The sequence below is a fragment of the Bubalus bubalis genome, chromosome 7 (genome assembly GCF_019923935.1).
Source record: "Bubalus bubalis isolate 160015118507 breed Murrah chromosome 7, NDDB_SH_1, whole genome shotgun sequence".
In the NCBI taxonomy this organism is placed as follows: domain Eukaryota; kingdom Metazoa; phylum Chordata; class Mammalia; order Artiodactyla; family Bovidae; genus Bubalus; species Bubalus bubalis.
In genome coordinates this window covers 100,712,245-100,733,341 of record NC_059163.1, presented here as the reverse complement: position 1 = coordinate 100,733,341, position 21,097 = coordinate 100,712,245, and the positions used below count along the sequence as shown (strand labels likewise).

At 38.6% G+C, this 21,097-nt stretch overlaps 1 protein-coding gene across 1 annotated transcript in view; it reads left to right on the top strand.

The window, feature by feature from the left end:
* METAP1 (methionyl aminopeptidase 1) overlaps positions 1-21,097 on the top strand; it is a 55,750-nt gene that overhangs the window by 28,636 nt on the left and 6,017 nt on the right. The window contains exons 5-10 of the mRNA XM_006059196.4: positions 4,842-4,933; positions 5,675-5,758; positions 8,897-9,035; positions 10,532-10,663; positions 13,468-13,611; positions 18,660-18,725. Coding sequence (XP_006059258.1) covers positions 4,842-4,933; positions 5,675-5,758; positions 8,897-9,035; positions 10,532-10,663; positions 13,468-13,611; positions 18,660-18,725 — 657 coding nt within the window. The remainder of the gene's footprint in view (positions 1-4,841; positions 4,934-5,674; positions 5,759-8,896; positions 9,036-10,531; positions 10,664-13,467; positions 13,612-18,659; positions 18,726-21,097) is intronic.

The window sequence follows — 21,097 nt, the reverse complement described above, 5'->3', positions numbered from 1 at the left end:
TCCATTTTATATTAATTATAGTGAGACACAGAGAAGACAGGTAATTTGCAGCATGGTGGTGGTTTAGTCGAGAAGTCGTGTCCATCTCTTGCAGCCCCATGGACTGTAGCCTACCAGGCTCCTCTGTCCATGAAACTTCCCCAGGTGAGAATACTGGAATGGGTTGCCATTTCCTACTCCAGGGGATCTTCCCTCCCCAAGGATTAAACATCAGTCTCCTGCATTGTAGGCAGATTGTTAACACTGAGCCACCAGGGATGCCCAATTTGCAGCATCAGTTCAGTTCAGTTCAGTCGCTCAGTTGTGTCCGACTCTTTGAAACCCCATGAATCGCAGCACACCAGGCCTCCCTGTCCATCACCAACTCCCAGAGTTTACCCAGACTCATGTCCATCGAGTCAGTGATGCCATCCAGCCATCTCATCCTCTGTCGTCCCCTTCTCCCCCTGCCCCCAATCCCTCCCAGCATCAGAGTCTTTTCCAATGACTCAACTCTTTTCATGAGGTGGCCAAAGTACTGGAGTTTCAGCTTTGGCATCATTCCTTCCAGAGAAATTCCAGGGCTCATCTCCTTCAGAATGGACTGGTTGGATCTCCTTGCAGAGTCCAAGGGACTCTCAAGAGTCTTCTCCAACACCACAGTTCAAAAGCATCGATTCTTCGGCGCTCAGCCTTCTTCACAGTCCAACTCTCACATCCATACATGACCACTGGAAAAACCATAGCCTTGACTAGACAGACCTTTGTTGGCAAAGTAATGTCTCTGCTTTTGAATATGCTATCTAGGTTGGTTATAACTTTCCTTCCAAGGAGTAAGCGTCTTTTAATTTCATGGCTGCAGTCACCATCTGCAGTGATTTTGGAGGCCAAAAAAATAAAGTCTGACACTGTTTCCACTGTTTGCCCATCTGTTTCCCATGAAGTGATGGGACCGGATGCCATGATCTTCGTTTTCTGAATGTTGAGCTTTAAGCCAGCTTTTTCACTCTTCACTTTCACTTTCTTCAAGAGGCTTTTGAGTTCCTCTTCACTTTCTGCCATAAGGGTGGTGTCATCTGCATATCTGAGGATATTGGTATTTCTCCCGGCAATCTTGATTCCAGCTTGTGCTTCCAGTCCAGTGTTTCTCATGATGTACTCTGCATATAAGTTAAATAAGCAGGGTGACAATATACAGCCTTGACATACTCCTTTTCCTATTTGGAACCAGTCTGTTGTTCCATGTCCAGTTCTAACTGTTGCTTCCTGACCTGCATATAGGTTTCCCAAGAGGCAGGCAGGTCAGGTGGTCTGGTATTCAGAAAAAAGTACATAGATAAGGTAAATTCTGGTAGCATAAAATGTTATGAAGGGAAAAGTGAGTACGTTTCTCCAGAAGTAATCACTGTTAATGATTTCTTGGAGAACCTTTCAGCAGTCTTTGTTGTGCATACACGTGTTAGCACCCTCTCCATCCAGTTATACAAAAAACGAACAAGCATATACACCTTTTCACCTTGTGTTACTGTATTTTATGTTTTAAATATTCCATATAAGTTCACATAAAACCATTTGTTTTTAATGAGTGAAGTATTCCACTGTGTGTACATGTTATAATTTATTAAACCAGACTCCTATGAATTTATTTCTAGGTTTTTCCCCACTTTATTTCTAGATTATTTCCAGGTTTTATTTCTTCCAGTTTGACCACTGGAACTGTTCTTGTGCACACTGTTCACGTGCATCTGTGTGTGCATGTTGAGAGTATTTCTATAAGCGAATTGTCTAAAGTAAAACAGATACATCGCAGGATACGTGCATTTAAAAAATTTTGAGAGATAATTACAAATCTCAGCGATTCTTCAGTTAAAAACATGTGAGAGTCTATTTTCTTCTATCTTCCTCAGCTTAGTATGTTATCAGGTTTTATGATCTCTGCTGATCTGAAAGATGAAAAATGATACTTTGCATTTATTTTAATTTGCATTTTTAAGTTATGAATAAGGTTGAGCATCTCTTTACTTTTATTATTATTTATTTAATTTATTTATTGGGCTGTGCCAGGTCTTAGTTGCAGTATGTGGGATCTAGTTCTCTGACCAGGAATTGAACCTGGGCCCCCTGCATTGGGAACTCAAAGTCTTAGCCACTGGACCAGCAGGGAAGTCCCCATCTCTTTGCTTTTAAAAATCATTTGTATTTTTCTTTTTGAACTGTCTATTCATATCCTTAGCCTTTTTTCCCCCCTCTCAGATTACTTAGTTTTTTCCTTCTGACTTACAAACGTTCTTTCTATATTGAGGAAAATAATCTCTTGATGTACTATAAAATGTTTTCTCCCAAGCAGATAGGTACATTTTTGTCTTTGTTTATAACTTTACATTTATGACAAACTTTCAACATTATTTTGTAGCAAAATTTGTCAGTGTTTTCTTTTAAGGTGTTTATGGCTTTATGACCTAGAAAGACCTTTTTGGTTCAGAGATAATAAGAATATTTTCCTATGATTTCTTCTACTATTTCTGTGATTTTACTCTTTTTGTGTGTGTGATAAAATTTTGGGCCCATGTGAAACTTATTTATTATTAGGAGTGAAGTAGGGCTGCAACTTAATTTTTTCCCAGAAGAATATCTGGTTGTCACGTCACTGGCTGTTTTTAACAATCAGTCTTTTTCTTACTGATTTAAAATGTAACCTATATTACTGTATTATATTTTCATATATCTTTGGGTCTATTTTTGGATTCTGTTCTGTTTCATTAACCCATTTGTCTAATCATATGCCATCACCAAACTCTTAATTATTATAGCTATTGAGTGTTTTACCCGCTCCAGTGTTCTTGCCTGGAGAATCCCAGGGATGGGGGAGCCTGGTGGGCTGCCGTCTATGGGGTTGCACAGAGTAGGACACGACTGAGGCGAGTTAGCAGCAGCAGCAGCATGGAGTGTTTTAATATTTGGTAGGCCTTGTTGCGCTCTTTTTCAGAATTTTCCTGACTCTTCTTGCATGTTTGTTTTTCCATGTGAAATTTAAGATCAGCTTGTCTGGTTTCTAAAAATGTCCCATTACCATTTTTTATGGGGATAGTATTAAATTTATAGACTAACTTTGGAAGAATTGACACCTTTACAATATTGAGTCTTCCTATCCAAGAACAGGGTATGTTTTTCTATTTTATTTAAGTCTCCTGTATGTCTTTCAGTGGTATTTTAACATTTTCTTCATTAGGTCTTTTAACATTAAGTTATTCCTGGAAATTTTATCTTTTTAAGTTATTCTTGTGAATATAGTATCTTCTGTATTTTTTGATTTGTTGTTTTCATAGCTCAGTTGGTAAAGAATCCACCTGCAATGCAGGAGACCCTGGTTCGATTCCTGGGTTGGGAAGATCCCCCGGAGAAGGGATAGGCCACCCAGTCCAGTATGCTTGGGCTTCCCTGTGGCTCAGCTGGTAAAGAATCTGCCTGTGGTGGGGGATACCTGGGTTTGATCCCTGTGTTGGGAAGATCCCCTGGAGAAGGGAGCGGCTACCCACTCCAGTATTGTGGCCTGGAGAATTCCAGGGACTCTACAGTCCATGGGGTCGCAAAGAGTGTCCACCACTGAGCAACTTTCACTTTCACTTTGTGTATGGCAGAGTTATTGATTTTTATATATTATAATCTGCCAACTTGCTGAATTCTTATTTCTAGTTATTTTCCAGGTATTCCCTTGTTCTAGGGATATATAATCGTATCTGAAATTAATAAAGATTTTGTTCCTTTTCTAAGTTTATATGTCTTACTTCTTTCTCTAGTTAAATACATCTGCGGTATTGTCAGAACAGTGCTAACAATACTAGTGCTGACAGTGGGCATTCCACGATGTTGGTTCTTGGCTTGAGATTTGTATTTATCCTGTAAAGGTGGTAGCTGGCTGTGTTATCAGAGCTATCTTTCTAGATGATCATTTATTTTCCATTCTTTAATCTATGACTATGATGAGTTATATTGATAGTTAATATTGAATTATACTTGTCTTTCCAATATGAATTTCACTCAATTCATGGTGTACTATGTGTTTTTTGGATTTTGCTAGATAATATTTTATTTGGGATTTTTATATCAGCATTTATAAAGAGTAGTTTATGGTTATAGTCTTTTTGTCAGATTTTGAAATTATTATTATACGAGCTTTAATACTTCTCAGTATATGAATAAATAAAGCTGATTTTATTACTGAAAATTCTTAGGGCAATATTTTTCAAACTTTTTTTGATTGTGAACCGGAGTGAGAACTGTATTTTATAACATAATCTGTATATATGTGTGTGTATAAATTAACAGCCAAAGATTTCACAACAGCCTGTATATAGTCTATTTTCTATTCAGTTTATTTACTTTAAATAAATGTGAAGTCATAGCCCTCTAATAGCCACTAAATGATCATAAGTTGTAGTTTGAAAAACACTGACTTAGGTTCCAGTTTTAAAAAATGAGTGTAATTAATTCATCAGTTGTTGATATATGCTTGCTACATAGTAGATGATCATGAAAACAGATATAAATTAATTATATGGTGCTATTCAAAAAATCATTTATTGATGTTATTACACACTGCCTGTCAAATAATAAATATGCCATCTTGACTGATTTCTAATAAATCTGAAAATTTGTTCTTTAGAATTCTTCCTTCAGTTTGTTTAGCAAATTTCATGTTGAAAGTATTTTTTCAGAAACCCTGACCTGGACCCTCCCATATTAATGAAATACCATTGTGTGAATTAGACTTGACTATTATTTTATCATTGGGGAGTAATTATGCTTTTATATACTACATCTTTTTGTTCATTTTGGTTTTACTTAGTGATTTTCTTTTCCAGGAATGTCTGAGTCTGAGCAAGCTCTTAAAGGTACTTCTCAAATTAAGTTACTCTCATCTGAAGATATAGAAGGGATGCGGCTCGTATGTAGGGTAAGAGTTTTCCCCTCCTCCTAGGATAGGACTTGTTTAAGTAGTTACAGCAAATGAAGTCAATGATTTGCGCATGTACAAAGGTGGCAAATGTTACACAGTAAGACTGTGACTGGCCTTTTTTTTTTTTTTTTTTTTTTTTTGGAAAAAAAATTTTTCATTAAGGTATAGTTGATTTACAATGTTGTATTAATTTCTGCTGTACATCTAAGTGATTCAGTTATGTATACATTCTTTTTTATATTCTTTACCATTATGTTTATTCCAGGATATTGAATATTCCTCTACTCTGCAGTAGGACCCTGTTCTCCGTCCATTCTTTATGTAATAGTTATTTCCTATGGTTCTTTGATGAAAATCATTTATCTATTCTTTTATTTCCCTCCCTTTCCTTCTCCATTGTAGAATTGTGAGAAGCCTCAAACTTCATCACTTGATTATTGTTTAGAGTACTTAAGATGTACATTTTCACATAGAAATCAGTCAAGTGTACTAATTAAACTATTTGCTAGCTAGCCCAATTTTATTTATATGTTTACACAGACAGACAAACACATTTATTAATGGGTATTAAAAATATGTTAGAAATACATGTAAATAGTTATAAAAATTCAGGATTATTATATTCAAGGTGAGATTCATTTTGTCAGTGTCCCATAAAATCTAAGTTAGTATAGAGGATACAGATTTCTAATGCTACTTCATTTCTTTTCTAATGTATGAAGTGTTTCTCTTTTACAGCTTGCTAGAGAAGTATTGGACATTGCCGCTGGGATGATTAAACCAGGTGTAACTACTGAAGAAATAGATCATGCTGTACACTTAGTAAGAATTGTACTTTTATGCTTTGAGAAATTTTTTGTACTGTTAGATGTCTTAGACTTATAAATAAAGTAAACCTAAGTTCTGAATATCTACCCTTGGCTAAAAACTAATTTGAAAGCAAATTTTTCACTTTGTTTCAAATATAAAAAATATTCAACAGACATTATCCCATCTGTAAGTATCTGATATTGGGGTCTGAGGTAAGTCCGAAGTACCTCGTTTCTGAAACGTCACATTTCATAACATTTTAGTTTAGCTTTTACAAGATGATTAATTTTATTAGTGCTTTAAGTAAATCATGCTACCATGTGTGTCAAATATTCTGAAGTCAAAAAGAATATAACTTCTGAAACTAGTGGTAAAAAATGTTTCCTTTTTTAATCTATTTACAATAACAAGGCTACAAAGAGACCAGATACATGTTTGTAGTAAATATAGTATCAGTTCAGTTCAATTGCTCAGTCCTGTCAGACTTTGCGACCCCATGAATTGCAGCACGCCAGGCCTCCCTGTCCATCACCAACTCCCAGAGTCTACTCAAATTCGTGTCCATTGAGTCGGCGATGCCATCCAGCCATCTCATCCTCTGTTGTCCCCTTCTCCTCCTGCCCCCAATCCCTCCCAGCATCAGGGTCTTTTCCAATGAGTCAACTCTGCATGAGGTGGCCAAAGTATTGGAGTTTCAGCTTCAGCATCAGTCCTTCCAATGAACACCCAGGACTGGTCTCCTTTAGAATGGACTGGTTGGATCTCCTTGCAGCCCAAGGGACTCTCAAGAGTCTTCTCCAACACCACAGTTCAAAAGCATGAATTCTTCAGCGCTCAGCTTTCTTCACAGTCCAACTCTCACATCCATACATGACCACTGGAAATATAGTATAGGGATATTAAAAAAAATTTTTTTTTATTTAGTTTTTTTGACTGTGCTGGGTTTTTGGTGCTGAGCACAGGCCTTCTCTAGTTCTGGCAAGCAAGAGGCTACTCTGTTGCAGTGCACGGGCTTCCCGCTGTGGTGGCTTCTCTTTTTGTGGAGCTCAGACTCTAGGCATGTGGGCTCAGTAGTTGTGGCACATGGGTCCAGTTGTCTCATGGCATGTGGGATCCTCCTGGACCAGTGATCGAACTCATGTCCCCTGCATTGGCAGGTAGATTCCTAACTGCTAAACCACCAGGGAAGTCCAGGTATACTTTATAAAGAAAGTGCTTATCCACCAAGGAGAGACCTTAAAACCCTGTAGTAGATGAGTGCACACATGATATGGTTAGGTTGTTCATAACAGAAGAGCAGTAACTAGTTACTAAATCACATGGAAGGCTAATTAAACCTGCTCTCGTAATCAAGCAAATGCAAGTCATAAAACCTTCTAAATTAGGAAGTATTTTAAAGATATTTATGTCCATTACCTCTGTGAAGATGGTGAAACTGGTACTCTTTTTCATGGTGATGGTATTTAAATTGGGACTATCCTTTTAGAAAGATATTTGACAATGTGTCTTCAGCTATAAAAATGTCTATAACATTTTTTTTATTTGAAATTATAAATCCTAATTTGGGGTTATTCAATATATTATAAAATATAGTTGACCCTTGAACAACATGGGTTTGAGCTGCATGGGTCTTCTTATATGTGAATTTTTTTCAGTAAATATGTACTGTAAATATGTTTTCTCTTATGATTTTTAAAATAATATTTTCCTTAGCTTACTTTATTGTAAGAATACAGTACATAATACATGTAACATACGAAGTATGTGTTAATTTCTGATTTTGGTAAGATCAGCCATAGTGTATTAGTAAAATTGGAGGCGGGGGCAGTCAAGTTTTATGTGGATTTTGGACTAGGCAGGAAGGGGATCATTGTGCCTACTCACTGCCCCCCCCCCCGCCCCCCCACCATGGCCCAGGGTTGTATATGGTTATGCACCAGTAGCAGTTTGAATGCTTCCTATAGGCCAGGGACTCTTATGTGCTTCTTTTACCAACTTATCTCATCTCCCAACAACTCTGAGGTAGGCACTACTCTCATCTCTATTTAATAGATTAGGAAACTGAGGCAGAGAGAGGTGAAGTTGCCCAGGGTTATTCAACTAAAAAGTAACGGAGCTGGCATTTTTAGTCAATGCAGTCTGCTTCTGTGTGTTCTTAACTACTATGTGGACTGCTGTGAGAATTATAGAAGTAGATTGTTAAAGGAAAAATGATAGGCATATAGTTATTGGTTATAATATTTGTAGTTGAGAAAACTAAATTTTCAGTAATAGTAGAATTACCAATAAAATTATAGTACATTTCACAAACTGTATTTTAGGCAGCTATTTAAAAATTACTAGTCTGAAGACTGGCAGTATGGAAAGAGAAATCATGTACGCTGTGACTACCACTGTATAAAAACATCCACGTAACATAAGACTTGTTTATGGAGAAGTAGATCATTTTCTTAGTGATTGCTTTGTTGTTCCCACATGAATGTTCATATGAATGTTCTATATGAATGTCTCTGGAAATATTTTGAAAGTGAAAGCATTAGTTGCTCTGTCATGTCTGACTGTTTGCAACCCCATGGACTGTAGTACACCAGGAATTCCAGTACACATGGAATTCTCTATCCATGGAATTTTCCAGGCAAGAATCCTGGAGTAGGTAGCCATTCCCCTCTCCATGGGATCTTCCTGAATCAGGAATTGAACCCTGGTCTCCCACGTTGCAGGCAGATTGGCAGGTTCTTAAGTATTACTAGTATTCATTTTTTTGGTCATAGGGATAGAGGCATTATATAAGCATTAAAATTAACTGTGCACATTAATATTTAATATGTTTTTCGTAAGGAGTTGGTAAATCTAAAATAAATCTTCATATAGTGACATTTGTATGTTTGTAAATATTTGTAATGCGTGAATTTGCTTTTCTTTTGCAATTATTGGTAAACTGGTTTGCTGACTGTTAGAAACCCTACTGTTTGATATTAAAGGTAGTATCTACTATTATTTCTAAAGTAAAATATTAAATAGGTTTTTCATTAGGAACATCTGTACAACAAGTTTTTCCACATTTTTCAGATTTTAAAATCTGATTAATTGCATGCATACTAGCTTTTTCTTTTGCACATTCCAAATTACTTTATTTTTAATTTATTATAGGCATGCATTGCAAGAAATTGCTATCCTTCACCCCTGAATTATTATAATTTCCCGAAGTCTTGTTGTACTTCAGTGAATGAAGTGATTTGCCATGGAATTCCAGACAGACGGCCCTTGCAAGAAGGTGATATTGTTAATGGTAAGAAATGTGTGGCTTTTGTTGCTGTGAGCTAAGAAACAAGGTTTTGGGTAGTGACTTGCATCTTCTTCACTTGTCTTTAACTTATTTTTTTCATATTTAAAACTTAAATTTAAAATCTCTGGAAACCTATTTTCTGGTTTTCAGTTAACTGCTTTCAAGATACTTCTAGTATAATGTGTTTGTTACAAGTTCTTTAATGCAGAACTTTAATATGTGACTGGTAAATGAAGGATGTCAATGAAATGTGGAACTAATAATTGATTCAAGTGGGATTGTTTTCTTACTCCTTTTAGTCCACTATTACAGATAAAGAGAATATGTAATATGTGAAGAGAATAGTAATATGTGAAGACCTTAAGAAAAAAGGCTCAAAATTCTGCAGAAGTACTGTCCTTGATGTTAAGTTTCAAAAGTGGCTATAGAGACCACTGTGTTCAGCTATTTTGGGAAACTGCGAGTGCAGAGAAAGAAGCTGCCAAGACGGTTCCCTCTGTAATTAAAAAATAAATTGATGAGTTAGACTCCCCTCGATGGTATTTTTAATAGTGATGAACTTGGTTTCTTTAATAATCAGATACCTTCAAGAATCTGTGTATTAAACAAGGAAGCATGAGCCCAAGTGTTAAACGCTGCAGAGAATGGACAAACTGTGATGCTGGCTGTGAATGGTAGTGGAGACTTGACTGACACTGTTTTTATATGAATTGTTTTTGCTGCAGTTGGAGTATCAGTTTATAAAACTCCCTAGATTGTGAGAGGTCTGCCCAATGCTAGTTTACATATAAGCTCTATTTTTTTTTGCATGCATATTATATGAGGTTTTTCAGGAATGTGTGTGTTGTGCTAGAGCCAATACATCTATGCTGTGATATTATAACTTGATTGAAGATTTATGGTTTAAAAATACTAATTGAGTGTGCTCTCGAGTATACATTTAGCTTAGTGTAGCTTAGTGGTGTAGTGGTGATCTGTATTTTTAAACATGAAGACAAAGAGAAGTATGACTAGTCACAAATAAGTGAAAGGCAAATGAGTTTTTGAAAGATAACTGTAGAACAGTGTAAATGTTTCTGTTTATTGATTGACTAGGAGGAGGAAAAACTTGTTAAAGATAATGAGAGAAAGCAGTATTTTCTGTTTGATGTCACAGTGTGGCAGAGTCCTTTGTTTAATGTTATTAACTTGGGTTATTGATCTTGCTGGAATGTATCCAGGGGGATACATTATTCTTTTGCCATAAACGATTTAATCGCTGCTCTAAGAGCTTTGAAGCCCACCGTCTGGCTTGTGCTATGTGACCACAGACCTGTCCTCTACAGTGAGTTTAGGTGCATTATAGACAAGAAATATCTATTGGGTGTTAAGTTATTTATTCATTGGTGTTGCTTAGAAGTTATCTTTTTCATTAACCTGCTTGATTCTGTCGTGTCAGCAAAATTTGAATTTTGAGATAAAAAAGAATGTGGTCTTTATGTTTGCACGTTCTTTTGCAGTGGACATCACTCTTTATCGGAATGGTTATCATGGGGACCTGAATGAGACATTTTTTGTTGGAGACGTGGATGAAGGAGCTCGGAAACTGGTTCAGACCACATATGAGTGCCTGATGCAAGCCATTGACGCAGGTGAGGCTCAGGGCTGGGCACCTGCTGAAGCTGCTGAGTAGTGTGGGCCTTGAGTGACCTGTCATTGCACCAGGCATGCCTTGTCCCTTCCCACTGTGCTTCTGCCCGACCTGAGTTAGCTTTGGGTTTGGCAGCAGTAGGTTTAAAGATGACTTGAGAATCCCTTGATGAAGATGGACTGAATTATTGCTTATTCCTTTGTCTCTTCTATGATTTATCTTCCTTTTCATTTGCTGATAAATGGGGAAGACTGTATTGATAGTTCTAGACTATAACTTTTCTCCTACTTTTTCTTTCATAAGTGTTCTGTTCTCTTATTATAAAAAACTATAAGACTACATCAGATTATGAGAGGAAAACATGAGTGATTTTCCTTTATACTTGCCTTTCCTTTTTTTTTTTTTTTAAATCTCTCTTTTCTAGAGGTGTCCGTTTTTAACATTTAGGTTTTTTTTTCTCCATAGTACATTATTACACATAACTGTATGTATGTGTTTAGTTAGGTTAAATGGAATCATAATATTGTAGTATTCTGTAATTTAGTACTTTTTCAACTAATAATAGCTTAGAGATCTTTCCATATTAGAACATGTACATACCTGCATGCATAGATCTACCTATCCTTTCCATTGCTTTATGTTTTATTCCACAGTATAAAAATGTCTACAACTATTCCCCTCCTGGATTTTGGTGTTTTCCAGATGTCTTGCTATTACAGTGAATAATGTCTTTGGTGAGGTGTATTTCTGTGGGACTTTTCTCAGACTGTGTCTGTCTGTGTTCATACAAACAGTTCATGGTTTTTAAAAATTTATGCAGTATCTTGTGAGGAAAGAGAAAGAAAGGCTTGTTGCAAATGTAAACAGACTATTAGAAGGACAGTTTGAGGGCCAACAACTCTTCGGTGGAATTCACAGCGTTTGAGCATTACTGGTCAGTGTATTATCCAGCCCTGCCCCCACCATTAAATAGATCTGATGTATCATCTACACTGTATAGGACAGGACAGCGTTCTTAGGCAAATAGAGGGGATGGTATAATTTTTACTAATTTAATAAAATCAGAGGAATGAAAAGTGAAAGCATGTGATTATTTTTATATATCAGTATGTGAGATTTTCCTTTTAATTCACTGTTAATTATACTTGAAAACTTTGATATTCATGGTGGTATTGTGAGATGAGAACTTTAATATTTAGTATCTTATTTTGGAAGCTTTAGGTTTAAATAATTTTTAGAGTTTAATATTTATATCTCTTTTGCTTCTCTATGAGTTGATCAAAATAACCAGATGGCTGGAATGTTGTTTTACAAAGTCATAGGAATGAAACTTGCTAAGGAACTAAAATCTTTAGAACAGTAGACAACCAAGAGTAGAAGTTGCCTAATCTCTGGAAAGTGCTATTAACTCCTATGTATGGATCATTCCTGCCTGTTGTTTTCTGATAATTTGACTGCCTACCCTGGTTCAGAGCTGTGGAGAGTTGGACCAACTGTGAAATTAGCTTTCCAGAATAGGGCTCCTCAGCCTGCACGTTTGTGGCATTTTGAGTCTGATGATGCTCTGTCGTGGGGGCCTGTCCTGTGTACCATAGGATGCTTAGTAGCATGCCTGGTCCCTATTCACTGGAGGCCGGTTGCACCACCTCTCCAGGTTGTGACAGCCAAAAAAATGTCTCCAGATTCTATGAAGTGTACCCCTGCGACCAGAATTGCCTCTGGCTTGAGAATTAGGGAGAAGTCTCCATTCTCACACTGCATCATTATTGTTGAACAGGTATTTCCTTTATTGTATGTGCAGCATGGGTTAAAATTTTGCTTTCCTCCCTGCTGACTGGTGCTGGTAAGAAGGCTTGGGTGGGAATGCAAGAAAATCATTATGCAAGTCAGCATGTTCCTCAGAAATCATTAATCTCCCCTGCCCTACCTCCCAATAAAAAAACAACCAAGCTGGTCCATTCGGTTAAGAGCAAGTAAATGTTATGAAAATGATTCCTTAAGCCATTTGCCCAGAAATGTGATTGGCTGGAGAGGATATGGTGTGTCTGAACCTCAGGTTGGAAATAAGCTGGCAGAGAAAGAGACTGTAGGGAGGGGGGGACCCCCAGTACTGTGGCTGGACCCCCCACGAATCCGGCAGAGCCCAAATCCTGGGGTCCCAGTGCTAGGAGAGCCGTAGCAGCAATAAGAACCACTTCTTCTGGTTTTTGTTTAAACAATGGTAAAAGTCATAAAAAATAAACAGGGCAGGAAGTATATAGTGAGAAGTACCTTTCTACATCCTACTCCCAAGATTTTCTTGAGAGGCAAATGAACAATTTGAGAACCACTTATATGGGGATAAAGATGCCCAGGGGAAGCAATTCTTTGAAAAGTCGACCAGACTGAAACTAAAGACAAGTCAGTTTCCTTATGAATGTTCGTTTTTCTCCTGATGCTCTTTATTCTCTTATCTCTCCCGCTCGCTTTAATGGAAAGCCCACTGACCTTAGAGAAGGTGAGGAAGAGAAGTGTGTTTTCCAATCTCTTTGTTTGTTCAGAGAGCAAGTGGTGCCGCTCCCAGCCCCTGACTGCTGCACAGCCCCTCCTCTTCTGCAGCAAAGGAAGAACCAGGTGCTGCTAGCTTGACTCGCAGCTTCATCGTTTCCTGGCAGTCTAACCTCTCTGAGCTTCGATTTCCTCATCTTGAAAGTCTTACGTGTAGGCGTGTAAAACCTTCAGAATGGTTCCTGGCATAGATAGTGATTGCTTAGTAATTATCAGTTACTCTTTCTCTTTGCCACGAGTCTTCTCTTTTCCTTTCAGTAAAGCCTGGTGTTCGATACAGAGAATTGGGAAACATTATCCAGAAGCACGCACAAGCAAATGGATTTTCAGTTGTTCGAAGTTACTGTGGGCATGGAATCCACAAGCTTTTTCATACAGCCCCCAATGTACCCCACTACGCCAGTAAGTACTGTCCAAAGAGTTTGTATTGGCTAACTGTTTATTTAGCAGATATTTTTTCCCCAAACATTTAACAGGACCCACAGTTTTGTATCTATTAGAATAATCTATTAGCTGTTATAAATAGCTCCCCAAAATGTGTATACTCTGCACATATCTTGCTCACAGTAGTCCAGATCCTGAGTGTTTGGTTACTGTGGGGGGTGGGTGGAACAGTTATTCTTTGATGCAGGCGCTTGTCACTTTCAACACATAGCTTTCAGGGTCACTTTGGGGGTTCCCTTTCTGATCTTAAAGATACTGGGGGGGAGGGGAGAAGCATGGAGGGGTATGCTTGGGAGGTTTTAGTGGGCCAACATGGACTTGGCACAAGTCACTTGTATTTACTTTTCATTGGCAGGAATTCAGTCATATGGCTACACTAACTGCAAGGGAGGTAGGGAAATGTGATCTAGCTGAGTACTCTGGAAGAAAAGGAAAATAGTAATTTTGGTGAACAGCCAACACTCCCTGCCACATATATTCTGACTCCTTAGATGAAACTGATTCTAAGTTTGATTTGAGTTCCTAATATATGTCAGATACTGTGTTCTTTGTTGGTATCAATAGAGGAGAATAGACAAAGTATCCTTGCCTGAAATTGAGTGCTGTCTGATAGATTAACAAGGAAGTGTTGGATGATTAGTCTTACAGAATCTTTTCTCTTGAAGAGATAAGACACACGGGAGTAAGTTTGTTATTTAGTGCTGGAAATGAAAGCTAACCACATTAGGTAACATAAGGAATTTAATAAATATAGAGGAGTCACTGTTATGTAGAGACTTTCATTTACCTTGTTGGGCTTAGGTTTGCTCATACATACAATATCAGGGAATGGTACCTACTCTAGAACTGTTACTGGAATTAAATGAGATCTTGCTTGGAAAGCACTTAAAGTTAACTCTTAGAGTGAAGATGGGGATGATTTATGTTATCTCGTTTGTGCATCACAACTCTATGAATAATTTCTTAGCTCTCTTTTTAACAAGCAGAGTCTGTGCTTAGGGAACTGATTTACTTAAGTCCACACAAACTAGTGAATAAATGTCAGGGGTAGGATTGGTACCTGGGTTCTGTCTGCCTTTCTAGAGTCAGCCTTTCCCTTGCTGCCTAGTAAGGATGTAAGCAGTTTGGCGCCGAGTCTTGTGGGAGAAATAAAGAATGAGATTTTGGTTTGCTGGAGAAGATGAGAAAGAGCATTCTGCATGGTGCTGCTGCTGCTAAGTCGCTTCAGTCGTGTCCGACTGTGTGACCCTATAGATGGCAGCCCACCAGGCTCCCCCGTCCCTGGGATTCTCCAGGCAAGAACACTGGAGTGGGTTGCCATTTCCTTCTCCAATGCATGAAAGTGAAAAGTGAAAGGGAAGTCACTCAGTCGTACCTGACTCTTAGCAACCCCATGGACTGCAGCCCACCAGGCTCCTCCGTCCATGGGATTTTCCAGGCAAGGGTGGGGAAACATGAATAGATGCTTCAGGTTGAGACAGACTGAACAGAGACAAGATAAGCTTAGGCTAAGAGTTACGTGTGAGCTAGAAATGGGCAGTGCCAGATGGAAGATATCTGACTTCATTTTTAAGGAATTGCAGAAGATTTTTTGGCAGGAGAATGGCAAGGTGAAATTGTTATTTTGAGAAGATAAATTTACCAGTGGTGTCTGGGATGTATTGCAGGTATGAGCCAGCGGGCTTGTCAGCCTAATGCATAGTTGTTTTCCATAAATCCAGATGTGAGCTGGTAAAATCCAAGATATCAGTAGTTGCGACAAGAAGGGGAAATGAGTGAGAAACCTCTCAACAGGAGAAGCTAGGGAAGTCACTTAAGCACAGCATTTGACATAAATCAATAAGCATTTATTAGCAGACCACAGGGTCCTTTTTATTTCGGCTGGGATTGTGCACAAAGTAAAAGCTAGCAATAGATAATAAGTAGCCGACTTTGTTCCTTCCTGCTCAGCCCTTGGTCACCTATTGTGCATTCCCTTTAACAGAGTGGAAGTAGCTCTTCTGATGACACTGCTGTGTGCCACACGTGTGCATGCATGTGTTTTGCGTGTGGAAAAAGTGTGGGCAAGGGAGAGAATGAGAAAAGCACCCTTACTTGCAGAGATAGCACTCAGATTTAGGTATGGATTGTATAAAGAGAGGCTTTATTTATTTATATTAATTTTTATTGGAATATAGTAGATTTATAGTGTTGTGCTAGTTTCAGGTGTACAGCAAAGTGACTCAGTTAATGTTGCTTAGTCACTAAGTTGTGTCTGACTCTTTTGCAACCCCATGGACTGTAGCCTGCCGGGCTCCTCTGTCCATGGGATTTCCTAGGCAAGAATACTGGGGTGGGTTGCCATCTCCTTCTCCAGGGGATCAAACTGGCATCTCCTGCTTGGCAGGCAGATTCTTTACTGTTGAGCCCCTCAAAAAACAGTAAAGTGAATCAGTTATACATATGCATATATCCACTCATTTTTAAGATTCTTTTCCCATGTAGGTCATTACAGAGTGTTGAGTAGAGTTCCCTGTGCTGTGTAGTCGATTCTTACTAGTTGTCTGTTTTGTGTGTAGCAGTAGGTATATGTCATGAAGAGAGATTTTTTGAAGGAAATAAAATTGATGGGAGAAGGCGCTACGGCGATGATAGTGTCAGCACAGTACGGCCCCGCGGGTGTACACGACATGCCTCTTGAGTTTCATGTTAAGCTGCTTGATTAGAAATAAACAATTCTGAAAAAAGAAACAGGGACCCATGTATACTTCATTTTATCCACTTTGCTGTATTTATGAAAAGTCAAGTGTTAAATGGGTTAAAATAAAATATGTTGTGGTCTCTTTAGGGAAGCATTAAAGGAAGCTATTGGAGTCTTTGTACAGCAGAGGCTTTTGAATGTAAATGATCCCTTCTTTAACTTGTAACTCTGTATTCCTAAACAACTAACTGAGTGTGAAACCAGGAAATTGTGTAACTTCCCTCCACGTCCCGTATAAAAGAGGTCTTTGTTAAGATGAGTGCTTATGTGCTTCCTTATCATCATGGTTTGGAAGTAAAGGTGATACTGCCCTACCTTGAGAACTTAGATCACGGTAATGCTGTGAGGCAGACAGTAGAGCAGGTGCACGTTTTTGTAGAAGTACTCAGCCGTATTATCTGCTATGGTGTAGATACTCGGAGGGTGTGTTTTTGCTGAGTGAGCTGTGTTGAGAAACTGAAACCGTGAGCCAAAGTGAGCTGGGAATTGTAACTTCTTAAACAGTGAATCAGTGGCAGGAACAGGAGTGGAACTTGGATTCTCTTCATCAGCACTGACCAGTGGAATTATATGAGACACATATGTAATACTAAGGACTTCTGTGGTAGCCCAGACGGTAAAGTGTCTGCCTACAGTGCGGACAGAGGAGCCTGGTAGGCTACAGTCCATGGGGTCGGAGAGTTGGACACAACTGAGCGACTTCATTTTCTTTTTCACTTTCATGTAATACTAAAACTTCTAGTTGTCATATTCAAAAGTAAGAAACAGATAGTTAATTTTATATTTTATTTAATCTGTTACATTAAAAATATTAGCATTTCAACATTTAATCAGTGTAAAACTATCATTGAGATATAGTACATGCTTTTTTTGTCTTTGAAGTCGGCATATGTTTTACATGTACATTCTGACTTGCCACTTTCCAGGTGTTTAGCCTCCTGCACCCAGGTGCTGCTGTATCCGCCAGTACAGTTCTCGATTCCTTTATCCATTTTTATTTCTGTGGTACTGCACTGACTCTTTTGATACCCCAAGGGCATATGACCAAGTCTATATATGTAGTAAGTTGCATGCCATTTGGAGGGAAAGTTCATGAAATTAGAGATAAAAAGTCAAAATTATTTTTGCCCCTCAGATTTTTATAATAATTTAGAAACTCCTGATTTGGAATCTGTAGGTTGTTTATTTTGGCAATACCTAAGATAGTGGAAAGCAGCATGATGCTGTTCACGAGGAAAGATGTGCAGGAATGTAAACAAGAGGGTGAAGTTAGAACAAACCTAGGCAGAGCTGTTAAATAGAATCAGCCTGTTGAATCGATCCAGTGGATACATGGGTCGCCATCTGGAAGCACAGCGGTCTTATCAAGAAAGCCTGAAAGCGGATGCTCTCGCCACCTGGTGGTCAGGCAGAGAAAGTGCAGCCACCCGTTCACTGATGCTCTTATCAGCTCTTGATTTTTATTCTGAAAGTTAACCTGTTCTCCATTTTTGAGATTGTCTAAAAAGACCTATACCTCTTTCAAATTTTTGGCCTTTTTGGGGAGATGGCAAATCTGGACACTAACAGTTGAGTTTCTCATGATGATCCTGAAAAATATATATTGGCAAATTTGGACAAAATAGGAGGGAGAAATGGAAATTTTGTTTCCAGTAAAAAAAGGAATAATCCTGCCAGCATTAAAAAAAAAAAAGTAGGTTAGTGTGCAGGGGCTTTTTTTCCCTTTCCAAGATAAGACAGTTTACAAAACTTTCTAAAAATGGTACAGTTGTTTCCGTGGGCTGTGCCCCTACCTCCACCCCCATATCCACACCCACTCCTGTCCCAGCCAGGAGATGCACAACTTCTGGCATAGTCTGAAATATCTTGTTCTCCTTTATACTGTGGTACTTGGATAAGTATGGAACTTCGTTGGTTACATAATTGCTATTCTAACCCTGCTATAACATAAATGGAGGTACTTTTGCTTTCACAGAGTGCTAACTACATCTGAAATCCAGTCTAGGGCATCTCTGTATTTTCCTGGAGAAAACAAGCAAAATGAAGTATGCCTAGGACAATATCTGCCCCAGAGTAGGAGGTTTTCAGAGCCCCCCTGTTTGCTGAATGATCTACTTTAAGAAAGGGGAGTCAGGAGAGGAGAAATTCATTAATATAAGAATCACTCATGGGAATGTAAGTTGTGTACTTTTTCCAGGGAAGTGTTTAACAATATGCTGTAGGTTTTTTGCTGTGTTCTGAGATTTTTTTTTTTTTTTAATTTCAGAAAATAAAGCAGTTGGAGTGATGAAGGCTGGTCATGTATTTACAATTGAGCCAATGATTTGTGAAGGTGAGGAAAAAGGGATGCCGTAACATTCTGTAATTGAATTTTTATTTACGTTTGGTTACTCATGATCAGATTAGTAGTCTGCTCGATTTTGCTTCATTTCCACTCCCTGTCCCCTCTCGAACTCGATTCAGTATCATGTAGAGAACCGAAAATTGTAATGGTTGGCAAGAAAGCGGTACTTTCTCCATGGTAATTCGTCTGCTGTGAGTAGATGCTGAAGTACTTGAGTCCTGGTCCCTTTTCATAAAGCTTCTGTCAAAGGGTGTATTGTAATAATTAGTTGCCTCTGTCAATCAAGGCCGTGTGGAAACTGTTGCGTGTCTTGGTGTGGGTGAGAAAGAGGGGCGAAAAGGAAATTAGAGCCATTTTTTTTGAGGCAAACACAGTTATTTAATTCTCTACAACCTATGAGGTAGAGGTGCTGTCCCCATTATCCATGAGAACAAACTGATTTTTGAAGAGGTTAAGTGTTCAATAACTTGCCCAAAGTCCCTTAGCTAGTTATGTAGCAGAACGTGTGGGACTCTAAAGTCATGAGCTGTCCTGCCTCTTCAGGGTCTGCACTTTGGTCGTCAGGTGCTGTCATCAGACAACTGCTGTGGAGAAAGCCCAGCCCAGACATGCTTTGCACTGGCGGTTTTATGTCCCTGCTGTTGTCGGTCGCTGAGACAGGCGCATGACAGCCGTGATCTGTGTCACGATTCGAGCCCTCACTGAGGCTGTCGGAGTAATAACCGGGGCCTCCTTCACCAGTTGTCTGTTGGGATTAGGGGATGCAGAGTGATGCAGCAGTCGTAGGGCTCTTGCATCCTGTCCCCTGTGTTAATGAAGTCCCCTCAGGATCCTTCCAGTCTTTTTTATAACCTAATCTTGAGAGTGATAGATACCCCATCACTTCTACCAGGTTTTCTTCCTTAGAAGTGAGTCACTAAACCCAGTCCACACTGAAGGGAAGCATTGGAGGTTGTTTTAGAGGCTGCCTTCTTAACCTGCTCCTTAGTTCCCTTTTCTATAAGATGGAAGTTACAACCTTTATCTTTTATCTGAATGCCTGGGGCTATGGTAAGAATTAAGTGAGATGATTTGTATGAACACAGAGTACCTTTAAAGGGCTGTACAAGTGTAAGATACTGTTTTTGTCACTCCCCAGAAGAATGATGACCCCGCATAAGCAGTTGCAAGATAAGTAAGTATGATGGCAGAGAAAGGCAAGGACAAGGAGAGGAAAGTGTATTTTGGTTATATACCTATTTTCATTACTGTTAATGAAAATAGGTAAATTGTAGGCAGACAGTAAATCGTCTGCCTACAATTTGGGAGACCCAGGTTCAGTTCCTGGGTCAGGAAAGTCTCCTGGAGAAGGAAATGGCATCCACTCCAGTATTCTTGCCTGGAAAATCCCATGGACGGAGGAACCTGGTAGGCTACAGTCCATGGGGGTTGCAAAGAGTCAGACATGACTGAGTGACTTCACTTCTTCACTTCCAAGTCGTGTTTCCTGGAGTAAGCAAATAACATTGTGTTGAGCTGGTTCAGATAATCATCAAATTATACCAGATACACTTCAGTGTAACTAAGCTGGGCTAAATCTCAGTTCCATAGTGGAAAGTGTCTAATTCGAAGAGGAATTTTCTCAGAACAGTAGTCAAATATATTTGACTTGACATTTAGTAAAGAATCTGTTTCAGTAGGTAACAGTAAAATTAAAGAAGTATTAATGTCTTAAATCCATTTGTGAAAAGATCATTCATTACATTGAAAACTATCTATTCACTCATCGTTAGATGGTTGACAAAGCATGAGTTAACTTTCTTTATGCTGCCTCATATTTTCTTCTTAGACCGGGATTTAATGTTGTAGAAGTAGGTTACCTCACTACTTTATACTCTGGGATTTGTCTGAGGCAGTAAGATCTAATGTTTGGTAAAGAGTATTCAAAATAAAGAATATTACTGTTATTTTTTAACATCTAATTTGGAGACAGGAACATCTCTGTATGCTTTTTTAGTAGTGTCTGGAATTGTAGAATCTTGTAATTCCGCTGCTGTCTTCCCTGCCCTACATCTCACGCCCATTTTCTCTTTCTCTCATTTTCCTTCGTCTCCCAGCTTCTTTCACTGTTATTTCCTTTCTAACCCATTCTGCCTCATCATAATTTTTAAATTCTCTTGCCAAACTCCTGTTTCTTTCTCTTTGCCCTCTTTCTGGTTACAGGGGTGTGGCCTACAAAAATTTCACAGTAAAATCTGTTCTCACCATTTATGTGCCTGCCATTTAAAAGTTACACAGGAATTAAATGTTATCATAAAAGTATAAAAAGTTATCTTATTTTCTTCACAATATACACTGGCTATGGTTTAGTCAGATGCCAA